At 40.7% G+C, this 20,889-nt stretch overlaps 1 protein-coding gene across 5 annotated transcripts in view; it reads left to right on the top strand.

Moving 5' to 3' along the window:
- Positions 1–19,640, top strand: part of TNNI3K (TNNI3 interacting kinase) — a 351,063-nt gene extending 331,423 nt beyond the window's left edge. For 2 of the 5 annotated variants that reach the window (XM_061411581.1, XM_061411579.1), the window contains 2 exons: positions 13,367–13,446; positions 16,750–17,272. In XM_061411581.1, coding sequence (XP_061267565.1) covers positions 13,367–13,446; positions 16,750–16,826 — 157 coding nt within the window. In that variant the 3' untranslated portion in view covers positions 16,827–17,272. Of the gene's footprint in view, positions 1–13,366; positions 13,447–16,749; positions 17,273–17,330 lie in introns of those variants that run through there. The other 3 variants (XM_061411584.1, XM_061411580.1, XM_061411583.1) reach the window with 3 other exon arrangements.
- Positions 19,641–20,889: the final 1,249 nt, after the last annotated feature.

Here is a 20,889-nt window from a genome sequence, read left to right as displayed (position 1 = left end):
AACCAGTCAATCCTAAAGGAAATCAGTCCTGAATATTCATTGGAAGGACTGATGCTGAAGCTGAAACTCCAATGCTTTGGCCACCTGATGTGAAAAATTGACTCATTTGAAAAGACCTTGTTACTGGGAAAGATTGCAGGCGGGAGGAGAAGGGGACAACAGAGGATGAGATGGTTGGATGACATCACGGACTCAATGGACATAAGTTTGAGTAAGCTCCGGAAGTTGGTGATGGACACCCAGTCCTGGAGTGCTGCAGTCCATGGGGTCACAAAGAGTCCGAAACGACTGAGCACCTGCTAAGTCATGTCCAACTATTTTTAACCCCATGAACTGCAGTACACCAGGCTTCCCTGTCCTTCACTGTCTCCCAAAGTCTGCTCAAACTCGTATCCATTGAGTCTATGATACCATCCATTCATCTCATCCTCTGTTCAGTTCAGTTCAGTCAGTAAGTCGTGTCCGACTCTTTGCGACCCCATGGACAGCAGCATGCCAGGCCTCCCTGTCCATCACCAACTCCCGGAGTTTACTCAAACTCATATCCATTGAGTTGGTGATGCCGTCCAACCATCTCATCCTCTGTCATCCCCTTCTCCTCCGGCCTTCAACCTTTCCCAGCATCAAGGTCTTTTCCAGTGAGTCAGCTCTTCGCATCAGGTGGCCAAAGTATTTGGGTTTCAGCTTCAACATCAGTCCTTCCTATGAGTATTCAGGACTAATTTCCTTTTAGGATTGACTGGTTGGATTTCCTTGCAGTCCAATGGACTCTCAAGAGTCTTCTCCAACACCATAGTTCAAAAGCAGCAATTCTTCGGTGCTCAGCTTTCCTTATAATCCAACTCTCACATCCATGGCTTCCTTGATGGCTCAGAGGTTAAAGCATCTGCCTGCAATGTGGGAGACCGGGGTTCAATCCCTGGGTCGGGGAGATCCCCTGGAGAAGGAAATGGCAACCCACTCCAGTTTTCTTGCCTGGAGAATCCCATGGATGGAGGAGCCTGGTAGGCTACAGTCCACGGGGTCTCAAAGAGTCAGACACGACTGAGTGACTTCACTCACTTTTCACTCACATCCATACATGACCACTGGAAAAACCATAGCCTTGACTAGAAGGACCTTTGTTGGCAAAGTAATGTCTCTGCTTTTTAATATGCTATCTAGGTTGGTCATAACTTTTCTCCCAAGGAGTAAGCGTCTTTTAATTTCATGGCTGCAATCACCATCTGCAGTGATTTTGGAGCCCAAAAAATAAAGTCAGTCACTGTTTCTACTGTTTGTCCATCTATTTGCCATGAAGTGATGGGGCCAGATTCCATGATCTTAGTTTTCTGAATGTTGAGCTTTAAGCCAACTTTTTCACTCTCTTCTTTCACTTTCATCAAGAGGCTCTTTAGTTCTTCTTCACTTTCTGCCATAAGGGTGGTGTCATCTGCTTATCTGAGGTTATTGGTATTTCTCCCAGCAATCTTGATTCCAGCTTGTGCTTCTTCCAGCCTAGCATTTCTTATGATGTACTCTGCATATAAGTTAAATAAGCAGGGTGACAATATACAGCCTTGATGTACTCCTTTTCCTATTTGGAACCAGTCTATTGTTCCGTGTCCAGTTCTAATTGTTGCTCCCAGACCTGCATACAGGTTTCTCAGGAGGCAGGTCAGGTGGTCTGGTATTCCCATCTCTTTCAGAATTTTCCACAGTTTATTGTGATCCACACAGTCAAAAGCGTTGGCATAGTCAATAAAGCAGAAATAGATGTTTTTCTGGAACTCTTGCTTTTTCGATGATCCAGCGAATGTTGATAATTTGATCTCTGGTTCCTCTGCCTTTTCTAAAACCAGCTTGAACATCTGGAGGTTCATGGTTTACATATTGTTGAAGCCTGGCTTGGAGAATTTTGAACATTACTTTGGTAGTATGTGAGATGAGTGCAATTGTGTGGTAGTTTGCGCATTCTTTGGCATTGTCTTTCTTTGGGATTGGAATGAAAACTGACCTTTTCCAGTCCTGTGGCCACTGCTAGTTTTCCAAATTTCCTGGCATATTGAGTGCAGTGCTTTCACAGCATCATCTTTTAGGATTTGAAATAGCTTAATTGGAATTCCATCACCTCCACTAGCTTGGTTCACACTGATGCTTCATACCATCCAACCATCTCATCCTCTGTAACCTGCTTCTTCTCATGCCCTCAGTCTTTCCCAGCATCAGGGTATTTTCCAATGAATCGGCTCTTGGCATTAGGTGGCCACAGTATTGGAGCATCAGCATAGGTCCTTCCAATGAATATTCAGGGTTGATTTCCCTGAGGTTTGAATTACAACTGTGTGACCCTGGACAAGACTTAGACTTTCTAAGCCTTGGTTTCCTTGCATGTAAAATGAATTTTTGGGTGGAGCAAAGATTATAGGGATTGTAAGGCATCTGATTGTGTTCCTGGCAGATGTACTAAAAATTTTAGTTTCCCCTCTCCACTTAAAAAGAAGAATAAAAATCATCAAAGAAGACTAGAGGTTTACCACTCCAGCTTATATTCTTGACTTCACTCTAACCTTAGCATATGAACTTGGGTACATTAATTCACTTTACTTGGCTTCAGTGTACTTCTCAGTAAAATGGGAGGTGGTTAAATGGAGGGATGAGGAGTGGGCTTAATAACTCTCATGCTACCAAGATCTCACAGTTCTGTATTTAACAAGATTTCCCTGTTTTGGATACAAACAGTGAAGAATAAGAAAGGTTCTGCTATATTTAAAGGATCTTCCTCAGTTTAGCAGGCAAAGTCCACCTCCTGCTAGACTGTACAGCTGATTCGTTTATACCTGTTTAAAGCAGAGGTAAATTGAGAGGTGGTAGTGTTGTCAGGTTACTGTTGAGCACATTAATAATTTATAAACCATCAAGGAATTAATGCACACTTTCAGTTCTCACTGCATTTTTCTTTATTCATAATTCTTTACCTAATTGCTTTTTCCTTTAAAATTAAGGGAGCTGAGACCTTGGCTATTTGCCTAATGGCTCAAACACAGCCATGACCCATTGCCAAGTCTTTCAGTCTTTTTATAGCCCAGGGACATTTGCCGTTGACGGAAAGCTGATGGGCTTGATTTTCCTGAAAAAGATACTTTGCACTGACCTCTGACCCCATTAAATACTTTGGCCATTGCCCATTTACTGTAATGGGTGCAATAAATTTGTTTTAATTTAGGACATTATCAAGTAAGGAATATTGACAAAGACAAAACAATGTTTTCAAAACAGCCAGAGGGAAATCATGAATAAATAAATATGTTGAATCTAGCTGATAAATTAACAAAGGTTTATTCATGGTAATCTGACTGGACTATTTCAAAGTTAGGCCAAAGGTGATTCTGTATCTAATAGAAGTGTCGTCTTTCTCTTTAGGCCAAAGAAAAGGTGTGTGGCATAGAAATTGCAAAGTGTACAGCGGCATTTATCCCTTCTGACAGATCTGTTTTAAATAGATGTATTTGTTTCCAGCTAAATGCCAAATGGAATAGCCAGATGACTCTAGTAGCCTTTTCTATGGCAAGGCATTTATTTTCTTTGTGTAAACACCTTTATTAGGGATCTCAGCAGGCTGTTTCTTCACTTTTTCTTTGTATTAGTCCTTTAGATTAGTGTCAAAGCTCTGAAATTCTGGTTAAATATTGCCTGTCTTTGTTTCCTTTTGAGTGAAATAAATGACTCCTAACCTGGATATATTCCTCTGAAGGAAGGGGATGAGGGTGCATATGGCGCCGATCCTTGGGCTAATATCCTTAGATAGGTAACAGGGTTCAGACAGACGGCAAAAGGATCCACAAACCACCAAGCATATTTGCAAAGCTGTGAGGCCTTAGATGGTGCTATTTTATGCAAAATCCAAATGGCTAAATCTTCCAGGTTACAGGCCACCCTGGAGGGCCTTTTTAGCTGCATAAAACTAACTGGAACCACTTGAAAGAAGAAAATTTTGCCTAAAGTGTTTAATCACACTGGTAGCCTAATTGTTTTCTATTCAATTTAGGACAGTGTTTAGGAAGATGAATCCATGTGTGCAGCTTAGGAAACCTTACACAAGCTCAGAGAGTCGGGGAGAATCATAAACATCTCATTTATAAAGTTTGGTGTGTGTGTCTCATGTTTTGACATCACTGCTCAGGAATGGGAAAGCCATTGTCAGACAGTGGAAAGTATACTTGTTTAAAAGGTCTAACAAAGCAAAACATGAGAAGCTGATTCTGGTCTCTCTATGATAAGGAGGCATATTCTCCATAAGAATTTTCTTGATCACTTTTGCATGCAAAGGGTCCAAAACTCTGTTAAGTCATGACTCATTCAGTGAGCTCCCCATGTGGTAACACATCAACAATTTGACATGTGCTGCCTGGTGGGCTGCTGTCTATGGGGTCGCACAGAATCGGACACGACTGAAGCAACTTAGCAACAGCAGCAGCTGTTATGTGTGTGTGTGTGTTCAGTCATGTCTGATTCTTTGTCACCCCATGGACTATAACCTGCCAGCTCCTCTGTCCATGGGATTCTCCAGACAAGGTTACTGGAGTGGGTTGCCAGGCCCTCCTCCAGGAGATCTTCCCACCTAAAGGATGAAACACATGTCTTCTTCTGTGGCTCTTGCATTGGCAGGGAGAGTCTTTACCACTAAACTACCTCAGAAGCCCATACTGCTGTTAAATGACGTGTATTTTAGAAGACAAAGCATGCACTGGAAGTATAAAGACCTGTTGATCAAGTTTTGGTTCTGCTTCTTGCTAGTTCTGTGAGTTTATGCAGGTGATTCAAACTTTTGAGCCTGGCTTTCCACCTGCATGGGATTGATGCCTTCTTGGACAACCATGGAGGTTTTAAGCTAAACTCCATGGAGGTTTTAAATTCTTTAATCAATCGAAAAGTATGTGCAAGCTATAAAGCCCTCTGCAAATATAAGAAATTATTTTTATGTCACTGTGACAGAACTTAATGTTCTAGGTTGCTTTATTTTTATCCGGTTGCTTTAATTTTACTCTTGCTTGCAAGTCATGTAGACAGTATACGTGTGCTGTAATTCACTAAGGCAAAATCCCCAGCTCGGCATAAGCCACATTTGGAATAATATGATAAAAATGGATTGTATGCCCATCTGAAGTCTTCTTTGGAATGTAATTTCTTCAAAAGCAATTATGGCACTAACAGGTATTCCGAGAATTCATGAATCCCACAGCCAAAGCCATGATTTGCTGCTTCAATACCAGACGCATTTGGCAGGCTGTGATTTGGAAGCCACAATGTGGTGCGTGCGTGTGTGTGTGTGTGCGGGTGCCTGCTCAGTCCTGTCCAACTCTTTGTTGACTGTAGCCCTCCAGGTTTCTCTGTCTATAGGATTCTCCAGGCAAGAATACTGAAGTGGGTTGCTATTTCTTCCTCCAGGGAATCTTGACCCAGGGAATCTTCCTGACTCAGGGATCCAACCCGCATCTTACATCTCCTGCATTGGCAGGTTGAGTCTTTACCACTTGTGCCATCTGGGAAGCCACAATACTGGCTGCTTTTGAGGATCTAAATGGGGCCATTTGCACCCACTGAGGCATTGCCTGCTCCCACTACTCAGGAGAGATGGGACCCAGATTCCCCGGGATTTCTTCAGACAATCTTTTTCTTCCTTCCTTATGGACCTTAACAACATATCTTTCTGGATTAAGAGGTGACAGTGTTTTAGGGTTTTTCCCCACCCCTCAGGTGTTCGATATGAGTATTCTATAAATGTGCCTTATATAAAAACCCTTGTGAAGCAGCTCAGAATTTTTCAGTGCCAACCTTACACAGCCTGTCATTCAAACCCTTAATGATGGGTTATGTGAAAGTGACTTCTCTACACTTTCCTTTGCTTCATCTTAGATGGCAGCGTGGTTCTTCCTTTGAAGAAAAAAAGCACTCAAGACGACGGTTCCTTCAGGCAAATAGCATGGTTCAGTTACTATATCAAATGAAATGTATATAGACAAAAAGCTACAAACACCAGCTTGAGCAGAAGTGGTAATGTAGAGCTAGGTATGCGGTGGTGTGTGTATGGGAATCAGGCATTCAGCCCTGGCCAAATGTCAGTCAGTGCAGATAAGGAAGATAAAAATCTTCTGCCTAAGTGGGAACTGTGTAATTTCACTCTGCCTTTCCAATACATCAAAGCTAGTTTCAGAGACTACATCATTTCCAGATACCTTCTAAAGAATCATAGAATGTAAAAAATAGAGGTCATGTGACTTCCAGATGGATACCGGGATCCCTCTGTAGCACCTAGCTGGAACAAGATGTTCCAACCACAGCTGGAATATGCCTGGAGATGGGATGGTACCCGCTTCTAGAACAACTCAATCTATTTATGGACAGTTCTAATGTTAGGAAATGCAGTACTTTGTTTTAACTTTTCCCAATGTCTAAACTGTAGGAGATGTCACCTACTTGAGGTCTTTGTCGATTCTGGATATTCAACCAGTGACAATCCAATCTAACCATTGTCAAGTGGCACAGACCTCCCCTCATTACTCATAAAGCAATCAGGCAAAGTTCTGCCCATGATATGAGTCTAGCTCTATGTTCTAACCTATGGATTGCCCCTTTAAGTTTATCCTTACTGAAAAGAAATAAAGCCAATCTGGCATATTTTTTTTCTTACTGAAGCCATGCTAGCTTCTAGTGATCAGAACTGTCTTTAAGTGTACAGAAAACCTGTTTTCATATTCTTTTGGGGAGTTTTGCCCATCGTACGCATTAACCCACCAGCTTAGTTTGTGAACTCTGCCTAACTCCTGCTTTGGAGAGTTCAATCTATATTTGGGTGTGTTCTATCTGCTACTGCTTTTCCCACTCTTCAAGGTTCCTCTGTATCTTATGTACATATTGATTTACTTCTCCCTGGATAATATTTTTGCTTAATGTGCTTGTCATGAGAGTCATTATCTCTGCATTCATTTCAGCCAACATAGCCTCATATTTTAGTTTTGAATGTCCTTGTTGTCTTTGCTCAGGGTACATGAGTGACTATTTGCAAGCAGGCTATGTTGCGCTGACAAGCCACAGTCTGAATGGTGTGCACACACAAAAATACAAATTGTCTTATTTGGATTTGGGTGTGAACTGGCCTCGTTAGCAGCCAATCAACTAGGTAGTCTATAACATAACATGTGGACTGAGAAGCAAAAAATAACTTCTGAATTTTGGTTCAGGGTACTTGAGTGACTATTTGCAAGCAGGCTATGTTGCGTTGGATAAATTATTCATTCTCTAGTGTACCTTTTGGGTATAGTGGCTCAGCTGGTAAAGAACCCGCCTGCCAGTGCAGTAGACGCAAGAGACGCGGGTTCAATCCCTGGGTCGGGAAGATCCCCTGGAGAAGGAAATGACAACCCACTCCAGTATTCTCTCCTGGGAAATTCCACGGACAGTGGGAGCCTGGTGGGCTACAGTCCGTGGGGACCACAAAGAGTCACACATGACTGACTGACTGAACAGACACACACACAGGATATCTTTATAAGAGAAAGTGACTGATGATTATGCTTATCTTTGTATGTCCATCACAGAGCTAATATGAACTATTTAGCCTAAAATGACTGAAACTGTTTTAGCACTAAGATATATCAATATAATGTTGTAGTATGCAAAAACTAACCTAAAGACTATCTTATTCTCTTTAAAATACAAAGTTTCATTCCATTCCCAAAAGAGGTATATATAAAATTATCATTATAACATTATATATCATTCATATATATGCTTATATATGATACATATTATCCTTTTAGCATAAAGAAAGCCTCCTAGGTGACCAGTAACATGAAGTGCTACAAAATTGAGTGTTTTACTTACCTGCCATTGGTTCAGATTTACTTTCACTGAATTCATGGGGCAGCTGCATCCTGGAAATGCCTATTTACACTGGCCATGACTTTAGCAAACAGAGGTCCTGGTGTGTCTCTGAAACTCTGGGCTTCTGTGAAACTCCCACTGAAGTCTGGATACCCATGGGTTGAGGACAGTTAGTTCCACTGATCAAGGTCTGGTTTCTTCTGCTTTGTTTGCCTTGACTGTGCTTAGCTTCCATCTGTCTGTCATCCTAGAATAGCAGCCAGAGACAGCTTATGTGGTATCTCTTGGGCAGGAAGGTTAAGTCCCCTGGCACGGATTGCATTCAGCAACTAAATAAATAAGACAACTTGGAGATGGGCTTTTATTCATAGGAAACCAGATAGCCTTTTTGATGATAAAATATTTATTCCCTATTATCTTCTTGTTGCCAAGACTACTGCTTATGGCTCATTTCTTAAAAGGAGCTTGAGTGCTAAGGAGGTTACAGGAATTAGTAAGGTAATTTTGATTTTGAAAAATATCTGGAATGAGATTATGTTGTCCAAAACTGAGTGTGATTTGCCATTTAATGTTGATTGAGATCACTCTAAGTCCCACTTTAGTTTAATACTTTCTTTTTTTAATCATTGTTTTTCTCTAAGAAACAGTATCTTCACTTTATAGCTTAAGAAAGTAACCAAATATGTAATCATTTTTAAGGCAGCTAAGTGAATTAATCTATATGAATTCATGTAAGTGTTTAGAAAAGTCTAAACTTCTCCAAATGAATATTTTGTAATAATTTAACACACTTTTATTATTTTAACTATTTACAAAGTACCAGCTAGGTCCTGCAGAAGACCCACAGGTATTAGGATCTCAGACCTGCACAGGCATTCTGTTTAGTGGGGTATTAGTATGGAAATATCCAGTACTGTTGCCTGGAAAATCCCATGGACGGAGGAGCCTGGTAGGCTGCAGTCCATGGAGTCGCGAAGAGTCAGACACGACTGAGCGACTTCACTTTCACTTTTCACTTTCATGCATTGGAGAAGGAAATGGCAACCCACTCCAGTGTTCTTGCCTGGAGAATCCCAGGGATGGGGGAACCTGGTGGGCTGCCGTCTATGGGGTTGCACAGAGTCGGACACGACTGAAGCGACTTCACAGCAGCAGCAGTATGGAACTACAGATCATTCTACACCAAGGCAGACTCTGATAAGCCCTGTGTCTGGAGTAAAAAGTACTAAAGGGATATGGAATTCCAACTGGGAGTATCCAAGAGGACTTTGAGGAAATGCTTTGAGTTGGAACTTGATAAATAATAAAAGTAGGTAACATTTTTGAGTGCTTACTAAATGTTAGAACTGTTCAAAATACTTTAAAACTTATAAATATTTCTTTTATTCTCTAAAATTAAACATCATAAGCGAAGTCTTGTTGTAATTCCCATTTTATAGTTGCACAAACTGAGGCACATGCCAGTTAAACAATTTGCCAAACAGGTCGTAGAACTAATAAACAGTGGAGTGAAGACTCAAATTCAGGAGTCTTGCACCAGAAGGCTTATTGTCATTCTTAAAGGAGGCAAGAATATACAGTGGAGAAAAGATAGTCTCTTCAGTAAGTGGTTCTGGAAAAATTGAACAGCTACATGTAAAGAATGAAATTAGAACACTCCCTAACCCCATACATGAAAATAAACTCAAAATGGATTAAAGACCTAAATGTAAGGACAGGCACTATAAAACTCTTAGAGGAAAACATGGACAGAACACTCACATAAATTGCAGCAAGATCTTTTTTGACCCACCTCTTAGAGTAATGAAAATAAAAACAAAAATAAACAAATGGAATCTAAAGCTTTTGCATAGCAAAGAAAATCATAAACAAGACAAAAAGACAACACTCAGAATGGGTGAAAATATTTGCAAACAAAGCGACTGACAAGAGATCAATCTCCTAAATACACAAACAACTCAGGCAGCTCAATATAAAACAAATAAACAGCCCAATCAAAAAATGGCTGAAAGACATTTCTCCAAAGAAGACATAGAGATGACATAGATACACATAAAAAGATGCTCAGTATCACAAATTATTCTAGTTATTAAAGAAGTGCAAATCAAAACTGCAATGAGGTAAATCCTCACACGATCAGAGTACCCATAGGCAAAAAAATCTTTGAACAAAAATGCTGGAGAGGATGTGGAGAAAAGAGAGCCCTCCTATACTGTTGGTGGCTCAGACGGTAAAGCGTCTACCCGGAATGTGGAGACCCTGGTTCAATCCCTGGGTCGGGAAGATTCCCTGGAGAAGGAAATGGCAACCCACTGCAGTACTCTTGCCTAGAAAATTCCATGGATGGAGGAGCCTGGTGGGCTACAGTCCATGGGGTCGCAAAGACTCGGACAGAACTGAGCAACTTCACTTTACTTTACTTTATTTTTATACTGTTGGTGGGAATGTAGAATGGCACAGCCACTATGGAGTATTGTATAGCATTTCCTTAAAAAGCTAAAAATAGAACTACCATATGACCCAGCAATCCCATTCCTGGGCATATACCTAGAGAAAACCATTATTCAAAAAGCTACGTGCACCCCATTCACTGTAGCACTATTTACAATAGCTGGGACACAGAAACAACCTAACTGTTCATCAACAGAGGAACAGATTAAGAAGATGTGGTGTGCGTATACAATGGAATATTACTAAACCATAAAAAGGAATGAAAGTTGTGCCATTTGCAGAGACATAGATGGACCTAGAGGCTATACAGAGTGAAGTAAGTCAGAAAGAAAAGAACAAATTTATATTAATACATGTCTGTGGAATCTAGAGAAACTGTACAGATGGACTTATTTGCAAAGCAAAAATAGAAATACCAATATAGAGAACAAATGTATGGATACCAAGAGGGGAAAGGAGGAGGCGGGATGAATTGGGAGATTGGAACGGACATATATGTATATACTACTATGTATAAAATAGATAACTAATGAGAACCTACTGTATAGCACCAGGAACTCTACTCAGTCCTGTGTTGACCTAACTGGGAAGGAAATCCCCAAAAGAGGGGATATGTGTATGCATATATATATGCATAGCAGAAACTAACACAGCATTGTAAAGCAGCTACAGTCCAATAAAAATTAAAAAAAAAAAAGAAGAGAAAAAGAAAAGCATTCCAAGCAGACTTCACAAATGCAAAAGCTGTGAATTGAGAGAAAGCTTGGAAGGTTCAAAGGACAGAAAGAATGACCAAAAAAGTGCTTAGCAAAGATGGTGAGAGGGGTGTGAAACAAGGTTTGAGAGAGCGTTGTATTTGAGGGCAAAGTATTTGTGTTTTATTCTAAATGAACTGGGGAGTCATTGGAAGGTTTTAAGTATGTTTTATTTATTTATTTATTTATTCATTTATTTATTTTTGGCTGTGCTGGGTATTTGTCACTGCACAAACTTCTCTAGTTGTGGTGAGCAGGGGCTACTTTCTAGTTGCGGTCCATGGGCTTTTCATTGCAGTGGTTTCTCTTGTTGTGGAGCATGGGCTCTAGGGCATGCAGGCTTCAGTAGTTGCAGCATATGGGTACAGTAATTGCTGCTCCCAGGCTGTAGAGCATAGGCTCAGTAGTTATGGCACACAGGCTTAGTTGCTCTGTGGCATGTGGGACTTTCCCAGATCAGGGATCAAACCCGTGTCTCCGGCATTAGCAGGTGGATTCTTTACCACTGAGCTTCCAGGGAAGCCCTTAAGTATGTCTTAGGTAGGTAAATGACTTCAGTTCAGTTGCTCAGTCATGTCTGACCCTTTGCGACCCCATGGACTGCAGCACACCAGGCCTTCCTGTCCATTACCAACTCCCAGAGTTTACTCAAACTCATGTCCTTTGAGTCAGTGTCGCCATCCAAACATCTCATCCTCTGTCTTCCCCTTCTCCTCCCGCCTTCAATCTTTCCCACCATCAGGGTCTTTTCAAATGAGTCAGTAAATGGCTTATGCTTTTATATTTTGAAAAGACCACTCTGGGTAATATATGGAGAATGAATTATAAGGGGACAGAAATAAAAGCAGGAAAATCAATTAGGAGGCAAATTGCAGCAGTCCGAACAAGAAAGATATATGGCCTAAACCTTGAAGGAGGAGAGATGGATGGATTGGGGTTACATTTTGGATGCAAAGTTAAAAAGATTTGAATTAGGTGGAAGATAAAAGAAAAAGAAAGGTGCCAAGAATGACCCCAGAATTTTGGGTTAAGTAACTGAATGGTGTAGTACCAGTAATGAGCTGGGGAGAACTGGCTTGGAGACAGGGGGAGTTACAAGTTCTACAGTGGACATAGTGGGACAGCTCTGGGCGTAACTTGGGTTGCCTCTTTAAGGATGCTAAAGTATGGATGAGAGAAATGGATACAAGAGGAATTACAGATATATGACTGACAGATGTGATTTATATTAGGTTGAAAGCTCTGATAACTTCAGGTTTTGAGTCTGAAAAAGTAGAAAAGAAGCGATCCCATTAACCTGCATGGTAGAGTAGAAGTTTGGCAAAGAGAAGGATTAAGCCGAGGAATCATGAGAAAATTCCCAATTGAATACTGGGCAAGGATATAGGCCTTAGAATATGGAAGACTTGGGTTTGAATCCTAGGTGAGCCATTTACCAAATGTATGTAACAAGTTTCTTAGTTGCCCCAGCCTCCGTTTCTAATCTATGTATTCAGAGACACTCAGTCATGTCCAACTCTTTGCAACCCCATGGACTGTAGCCCGCCAAGCTCCTCTGTCCATGGGGTTCTCCTGGAAGGAATACTGGAGTGGGGTGCCATTTTCTCTTCCAAGGCATCTTCCCCACCCAGGAATGGAATCCAAGACTCTTACATCTCCTGCATTGGCAGGCATATTCTTTACCATTAGCACCACCTGGAAAGCCCTTCTGATCTAGAAAATGAGAGAAATAATAATGATAAAGATTAAATATAATGATATATGCAAATAATACATAAGAATCATACAATAAATACCATTATCACTATCTCTTATAATTCGTGTTATAATAATATCCATATAAAAATAACATTATATTTTGGGATGTGTTTCATTTCTGTTGATTATGACTAAGATGATAACATTCTGGTCATTAGTTCCTTTTAAGCAAGACTTGCAAGGATATTAACCCAGATTTTATATTCAACTCTTTTTGCTATATTTAATCATCAAGACAAATTGCATATTATTTATGTATTTTCCCTGATTTTACAGATCAATACACTAAGGCTCAGAAAGGGTTCTATGTCTAAGATTATACAGCTAGGAATTGGAGCCTACCTAGATCTGACACACTTAGATCAACTTGCTGCAAATAATTCTGAGTTCTTCCCCAACAAGTCAGTATAAGATAAAAGTACCATTGTATCACATTGCCAGTTCTCTGATATCTATGCTGAGAGAATAAATTCTGTTTTATAAAAATGTTATTAGCAAATGCCACTGCAATTTTCACAGTGTCTCATGGAATTTTCTAGTGCTGGACAATGTTCCACTCAAGGCCTGTCTTTGGATGACATGAAGAAAAGTCTTCAGTTCTCAACCATTGACAAATATGGTAAGTATACAGATTCACCAGATTGACTAAGAAAACTACCCTTGGGAAGGTGATATCTGTTTGATAATGAGGGAGAGAAGATTCTATTTTGTAATAAGTAGAAATGAAGGGTGCTTTGAAAAACATTATAAAAGTGGGAAATTTGCTCTTGTAGGTCATAAGTCTAGTTATCTTTGCGTTTAATAATGTGTGCATAAGTTTTTAAGTGTATGTACAAGTATATGGGAGTGTGTGTACATGTGGAAAAAGTACAACTTTTATGAAAATAATCTACATCTCATGACATTCCAAACATCTTGCTGCCACCTTATTGAGTTCACTTCCTCGAAGCCCCACATCACAGACATACAGGGAAGAGGAGAAAACAAGAGATGAGTTTCCACAATTGCACCATATCCTAGGGAAATGTTTTCTCTTTACCAAGTACCTGTGGGTAAAATGTGAACCCAGCTATTCTCTCAAAAAGCTGGAGAGGAGCTGAGGGTCTGTTTCACTGATGGGATCCATTTTGCACAGGACTACTTTAGAAAGAATTAATAGAGCTCTTTGAAATAGTTAGCACAGTTCTGTGCTTGCCCCTGGAAGCCAGAGGATGGACAATAACCGTTATCATCAGCTCCCATATTAAAGTGCCAGGCCTGTGATGTCCTTTCTCCAACCTCTAAGCCTGAAAGGCTCTATATTTTATTGGAATTTTAGCACAGTGGGCTCATTTATTCATGGGAACTTCCTTTGACAATATGTAGAACTGAAAAAAAAAATGTATGTCAGTTAAATAGATCAGATTTATTACAAGAACTGGGTTTGTGGAAGAATAAATCATGTTATGGTCCTGGCTCTGTGTTATTGATGCCAGCAGACCCTGCAGCTTTGGGATCCTCACCAATGCACTTTGTCTGTAGAGTATCAGTACCTAAGGCATTAGAAAGCCTTTAAGAAATGAAGGGGAAAAATGTTCTGGATAGATACGACAAACTACTTGGGAACATTAAAGAAAGAAACCTTTGTGCTTCTGACTCCCAGTACATGTCTAGAATGCAGCCGAGTGCTTTTCATCGTCGACTTTACGACATAATTGGCCACTCCAGTAACGGAGGAAAATATGTGCTAAGTGTCACATCATCACATTTTTTTATAGATATAATATCGTTTTTTCAAACCTTTACAGATGTGACTGCACAACCACAAAATATAGGGCACCCTTTGAAGTGTGTGCTTTGACCAGGAGTCTATCCTTTCTTGGTGGAGTTTCAAAATGAAGCACTTCTTGATCTGTTTCTTAAAGGGATAATACATTGAACAGAATTCCTCAAGATGGAAAAGTCAGACAAAAAAAGATGTAATCATACAACAGTAGGTTTTTCTTATGTGTATATGTACCAGGGGTAGAAGAAAACATTAGGGTGTTTAAATGGAGTGAGAGTCCCAGTTGATGAAAAAGATGTTTTCGTTGTCTCCCACTAGGAACATCACATTGTACAAGACAGAACCCTTTAATTGCCCTCCATTTCCACTTCATAAACCACTTGTGGTACATAACAGCAACTTTATGAACTGTTTCTTCCCCAAAGAACAGGGCTAGAGAATGCAGATAAAATTAAGTACATAGCTGTACTTGAGACCTTTCACCCTTAAGAAACAAAACACGCAAACATGATTCAGTCTTTTCTTACAGCCATGGTCAAATTTCATTTGGTCCCTCTTAAGTCAACTGATTGCACAAAGACTGTCCCTTCAACTCTGGTGATTATGGTATCAATAATAAATGTCAGCATCTATGTCCTGCTGATTTTGCTACCCATACCCGAAGGCAAGCCTGCCCACACTAGCACGAAGGACGCTCACAATCAGATTTCCACTGGAGCCCTATGGAGAGAGAGGCATGAAGCGTTGTAGACCAGTAAAATTGCATGTGGTACATTAGACAGTTGATTATACAGTAATGAGAGAATTACGAGCTTATTAAAGCATCTATCTATGCCTGGGATGGAGTTGCAGCTTCAGGCTGAATAAAAGGAAATATTTTTGCTCCAAGATACAGATTTTTCACCCACCCAGAGTTAGGATTCAGTAATGTGACTCCCACTTCCCCTAACTGCAGCTGGCCAGGGCCAGCCCCACTAGCAAAAGGAGCCCTTCAAGCAGCATCAGCAGTGGTGGCTCTGCCTTTCCTGAGAGTTTATGTGCTGCCTAAGAGATGCTGATGGAGACCTTTCTCATGAAAATAAATATGCCCATTGAACTGTGTATCGCCAGATGTCTTAATGAAAATGTGGATGGCTGAGTTGGTTTTGAAAACTCAGCTATCAAAAGGGGGCAAAAGCAGCATTAGCTACTGACAAATGTGCCCATTTTCACAGAAACAACGAATGGCTTCCCTGCTCAGAGTGGAAAGGTAACACTGCTTCCCTGGGCACGTCCTACGTTCTCTAGGACCGCGGCCAGACCCTGAGGCACTAGCTCAATTTTCTGGACACACCCAGGACTAGTGCTTCACTGAGCATCAAATGCCACTAGAATTCATACCTAAGCATTAATGCACACTTAAAAATTGGAGTCTCAGAAAGAAAAGAAAAAACAATCAGAGCCAATCTGATATACAGAATACTCTGCTTTTCTCTATTGCCGTCTATATCTCCCCTTTCCAGCAGTCATCATCTGCTTCTCACTCACTGTGTGTCAGACACTGCTAATTGTCTTATGTGTGTTACCAACTTTTTGGCTAAGTACTTTACTTCTCCCCTTTACAATGAAGAAACTGAGGTTCAGAAAGGTTAACAAAAATCACAGAACTGGTAATAGTGGAGCCAGAGCTCAAACCCAGATTTGCCTGACATGAAGCTCATCCTTTTAGCCATCATGATATACCGCCTTCCTGAATTGTACCCTTCTTTACTCCAAACTGTCACCTGGCCAGCTTGGGTTCACATCAGACTCCCATCATTGATGTTCCTCTGGTCTCAGCTCTCTGTTATCCTTGTAAATTTTGCTTTTGTTTTATAATTGCTTGCCAGCAATGGGCAGGCAGACTCTTTACATGAGCCAGGAGAAGCTGCTTGGCAGCTATGTGTTACACTGGGTGAAGCTGTTAAGAAAAATGGGGAGGGGACTTCGCTGGCAGTTCAGTGGTCAAGACTCTGAGCCCCTGATGCAGGGGGCCTGGGTTCGATCCCTGGTCAGGGAACTAGGATCCCACATGCTGCATGGCACGGCCAAAACATTTAAAACAAAGAAAAGAAAAGAAAAATGGGGAGATGGGCTGAAAGGCTAATAAGTAACATCTGAACTTCTTTCCTGATGCAGGCTACGTGTCTGATCCCATGAGCCCGATGCATTTTCATTCTTGCCGGAATAGCGGCAGCTTTGAGGATAGCAGCTGACAGCACTCCACATTTACCTAAGGAGAGTTTTCCTCCAAACTGACAGTAACAATTCCAACCATGGCAGTCGTGCTTCCAATTATAATATTTTACCCTCTAAGGTCTCCTTAAATTGGCTTGCTCATACTGGTCCTATTTAATTCCCTACCACAAGTTGGGCTTTGGATTTGGGGCTGAGGAATAAAATGCAAGAACCAAAACAAAATGTATTTGAAGAATTTTTTTTAATTTTGTAAATTAAAAAAATAAATTCACGTTGTTGCTTGGAGATGGGGCCTCAGTCCATGGTGGGGATGTAACAATTATTATGTCTTCCTAGACTGAATTAAGTAGACTTGTGTTTGAAAGTCATACAATTGATTTCTTAGAATTGTTCATTTTCTTATCTCATTATGTTACTTCTAGTGCCCAGTTCTGTGATTAAAGATTTTTAGTGGCATACAAAATTGATTCAGAGTGTATTTCATTCCAACAAGACTTACACGAGGTACACCTTTCTTTCAGACATACTGGTAAAAAGAAGTAATGATCTTCAGATTAAGAAGCTCGCAAATATATAGCACAATTATTTGGCCTACTCTCTACATGGTACCAAGTGCTCTGTGCTCTGCCTGAGTGACCTGCTGCTGTCATCACCAAGGTGTCATAAATGCCATCGGTACCATTATGAAAGCAACCCACAAATGCAAAGCTGTCATTCATGCTAGAGTCTGGCCTGGTGCACTGGGAGGATAGCTAAGATGCCTGCTGCCTTCAGAAAATAAGAAATCTGCCCTTCAGTCTCCCAACCAGGGGGACAGGAATACTTCCACCAAACAAAATAGTTTTGCCATTCAGAGATAGACCTGGCAAAATCAAGCCGAAAACAATGAAAATTCAGTGTTATAATGACTGCTTTGCACCTTGGTAAGAGAAATAACATTAGTAAAGGAAGATTGGGCACTCTCTCGATCAGGGTTACTGGATCTCAGAATTATTGGAGGAACTGACTCTCTGTGGGGGCTGTCCTATGCACTGGGAGATTTTTAATAGCTTTCTGGCTTCTCCCCCCTGATGCCAGTAAGAGCTCCTTACGTCACAACAATAAAAAATGTCTCCAGACTTTTCTAAATGTGTTTTGGGGGGACAAAATTGCCCCAGGTTAAGAGCCAGTGCCCCCAATCTTGAGATTAGGAGCCTGAAGAGAAATGAGAAGATAGATTCTGACTCTGGCTGGCTGCATTTAGGCAAAACTGCTTTCTCCTCCTCCTTAGTAATGTGCAATCATAGACAAACAGAGCTGAATAAGCACTGATTGCTCCTTCTGTCTGTGGCAAGCTGTTCCATCCTTCCTGACCCCCTAAGAACTAGAAATTATGTTGCTTGCGGGCAATTTCTATCAGAACAGCAACCCCATCTCTAAATCCTTCTGAACATTTTCTTGTGACCTGTGGTCACAAAGCTGAAAGCCCCTACATGTACTGAAGAGCTTGGTGACAGCCCAACGAGAATCCAGAGGAGGAAGTAAAAACCATGGTACTTCCAATTAGATTTATCCTTTTTTAGCCCCCAGCCTTTTCATTTTCCCACCCAATTATTCTGGAGTCTCACATACTCTATCCCACCAACCAAGTCGCCAAGGGGCTTAATAATAAGCAGGACCCAAGGAGCCTGAAGTGGCCATACAGGCAAAATACTTTCTGGCAAAGACAGAAAAAAAAGGAAGGAAAGGAAGAGGGCTGGTTAAAAAGCACCTGTCTCCACAGCTCTCCCTCTCGTCCTCGGCTCTAGCTGCTTTAGGAAATGAGCCAGCACCAGCCTGGGAAACTTTGGGGCTTTTATGAGTTGAGTTGAAAGGAGTACCTTTGAAAGGTAAAAAGTTTTGAATATATACGTACATACCAATTTTAACTAAAAGATTCGCAGTAGGGGTAATGACGGATGTGGGTCTGATCAGACCTGTGCTGGGTAAAATGGGCATCCTCCCAGGTTCCCACGGAATGGAGGCCAGATCCAGAGGAATGACTGTTCGCTTCTGAAATACCCCTCTTTCAGAGAAGGATTTTCTAGAACAAATTTGTCAAGCTCCCTTTCTTTGTTTCCTCTAACCACCTCCTCTCTCCAGATTACATCTCATGTTGCTGCTTCCCTCTGGCTCTTCTCTTATCAAGTATCTGCAAATAATGAGACTAATGTATCTTGATTTCTGGGAAGAGGGACCTTTTCACAGATGCCAACCTATAACTCACAAAGCCTTTTTATTACTGTGCCTTTAACGGGGCCCAGGGATTATCTCAGAGTTGTCTCGAGATCATGGGTTTTTTTTTTTTTTTCCTCCTTGCTGGAAAAAATGTCTTACTAATTGCTTTCTTTCTATGCTGGTAAAAATGGACTTCTATGATCATGTTTTTGCATGCTTAGCACATTAAAACATTTTTTCCATGTGCATGCAGCACTGAGCTCACTTAGAAGATGTTCAATTAGCCATAATTGTAAGCCAAATTAACAGCAGCACCAGGAAAGAGTTATTCCAACACAGTGATTATTTGGGTTAAATTATTTCCAAAGCTGACATTTCCCTGAGAAAGAGGGAAAAATGGGTGCCAGTAGTAGGGAAAAGGGCTAGTGATAGATAATCCATCTGAAATGAAATATCCGATTTCTTTCTCTTTATGCTCTCTGCCTTTCTTGCCTTAATTTTTTCTTTCCTCCCTTCTTTCCATCCTCCCTTCCTCCTTCTCTCCCTCCAACAATAAGCATTAAATTTGGAGTCACTCCGATTTTTTACAAAAGTTGTATGACCTTGGGCAAGTCACTTTACCTACCCTAGCTCATTTGTTATCTGTTTGATGGTGATAATACAAATTATGGTGTAAAGTTGCTAGAAGGATTGCATTGAATATAGAATATAAATATAAACTGCATTGTAGAATTCCTGCCACACCATAGTTAATATTGTAAATGTTGTTTATTGTTATATTTCATCATGCAGCCAAAGAGCTGTTCTACAGTAGAAGAGCATTAGAAGGGTAGAGATTTTTCTCTCTTGTCGATAACCATCGACATTCCTAAAAAACCCACCTTTGCAAACAGCAAACTGCCAAGCTTAGGCTTCTGAGGCAGTTGGAGTCAAGATCCATCAGCCTTAGACAGTGATGTCTTATTTATACTTGAAGTAAAACCTGAAGAGAAATGAAATTCTTTAAATGAAATATAAGAACCAGAAAGAATTTCCCAAACAAGGGGGCTGATAATTATAAATCTATTTTTCTGAACCCAATAGTGCAGTTGTTAAGAGTCCTCCTGCTGATGCAGGGGACACGGGTGTAATCCCTAGGAAGATTCCACATGCCTCGGAGTGACTAAGCCGTGCGCCACCACTACTGAAGCCTGAGCACTCTAGAGCCTGTGCTCCGCAGCAAGAGAAGTCACCACAGCGAGAAGCCCGTGTGCCACAACTACAGAGTGGCCCCATTTGCCACAACTAGAGAAAGGCTGTGTGAGGAAACCAAGACCCAGTACCTCCATAAATCAATCAACAGAAATCTTTTTAAAAGTAGGAAGAATATATATTTATTATCTACTGTGTGACAAGAACTGTTTTAGATGATTTTAAGGGTATTATGACAATTAGTAATAGTTCTTGGAATATCTCTGGAAAGGGAGAATGCTCTTCTTTATTTTTGAAGTGGGTAAATAATGAATCCAAGCTTCTATAGAACAGAATGAGGTTTCAAAACTCAGCTTGTCTTGCACTAGTATCCATGAGTTTTTCACTACATAGTACTGCCTCCACTGTGATGGAGAAAAAGGAATAAAAATAACAACATTCACAATCCAAAACTGTGGTAAAAACAAACAAATCTGCAGTTCTGCAGGCCTGAGGAAAATTTGGGAATTACCCAGGAGAAGTTGCATGGACCCAGAAAAATAAAAAAGCAAACCTTTCTTGATTACTATAGCTTATGATTGCAAAGTCAAGCCAAAAAAAAGAAAAAAAAAATCATCATCGTTTTCTCTGTTTTAATTATGGAAAAAAGAGGGCTGGAATAATCTCAAGGTTCAAAAAACATACATTGTTATT

The sequence above is a fragment of the Bos javanicus genome, chromosome 3 (genome assembly GCF_032452875.1).
Source record: "Bos javanicus breed banteng chromosome 3, ARS-OSU_banteng_1.0, whole genome shotgun sequence".
NCBI lineage: Eukaryota > Metazoa > Chordata > Mammalia > Artiodactyla > Bovidae > Bos > Bos javanicus.
Note: the sequence above shows the minus strand (reverse complement) of the source record. Positions and strands in the feature narration are given on the sequence as shown.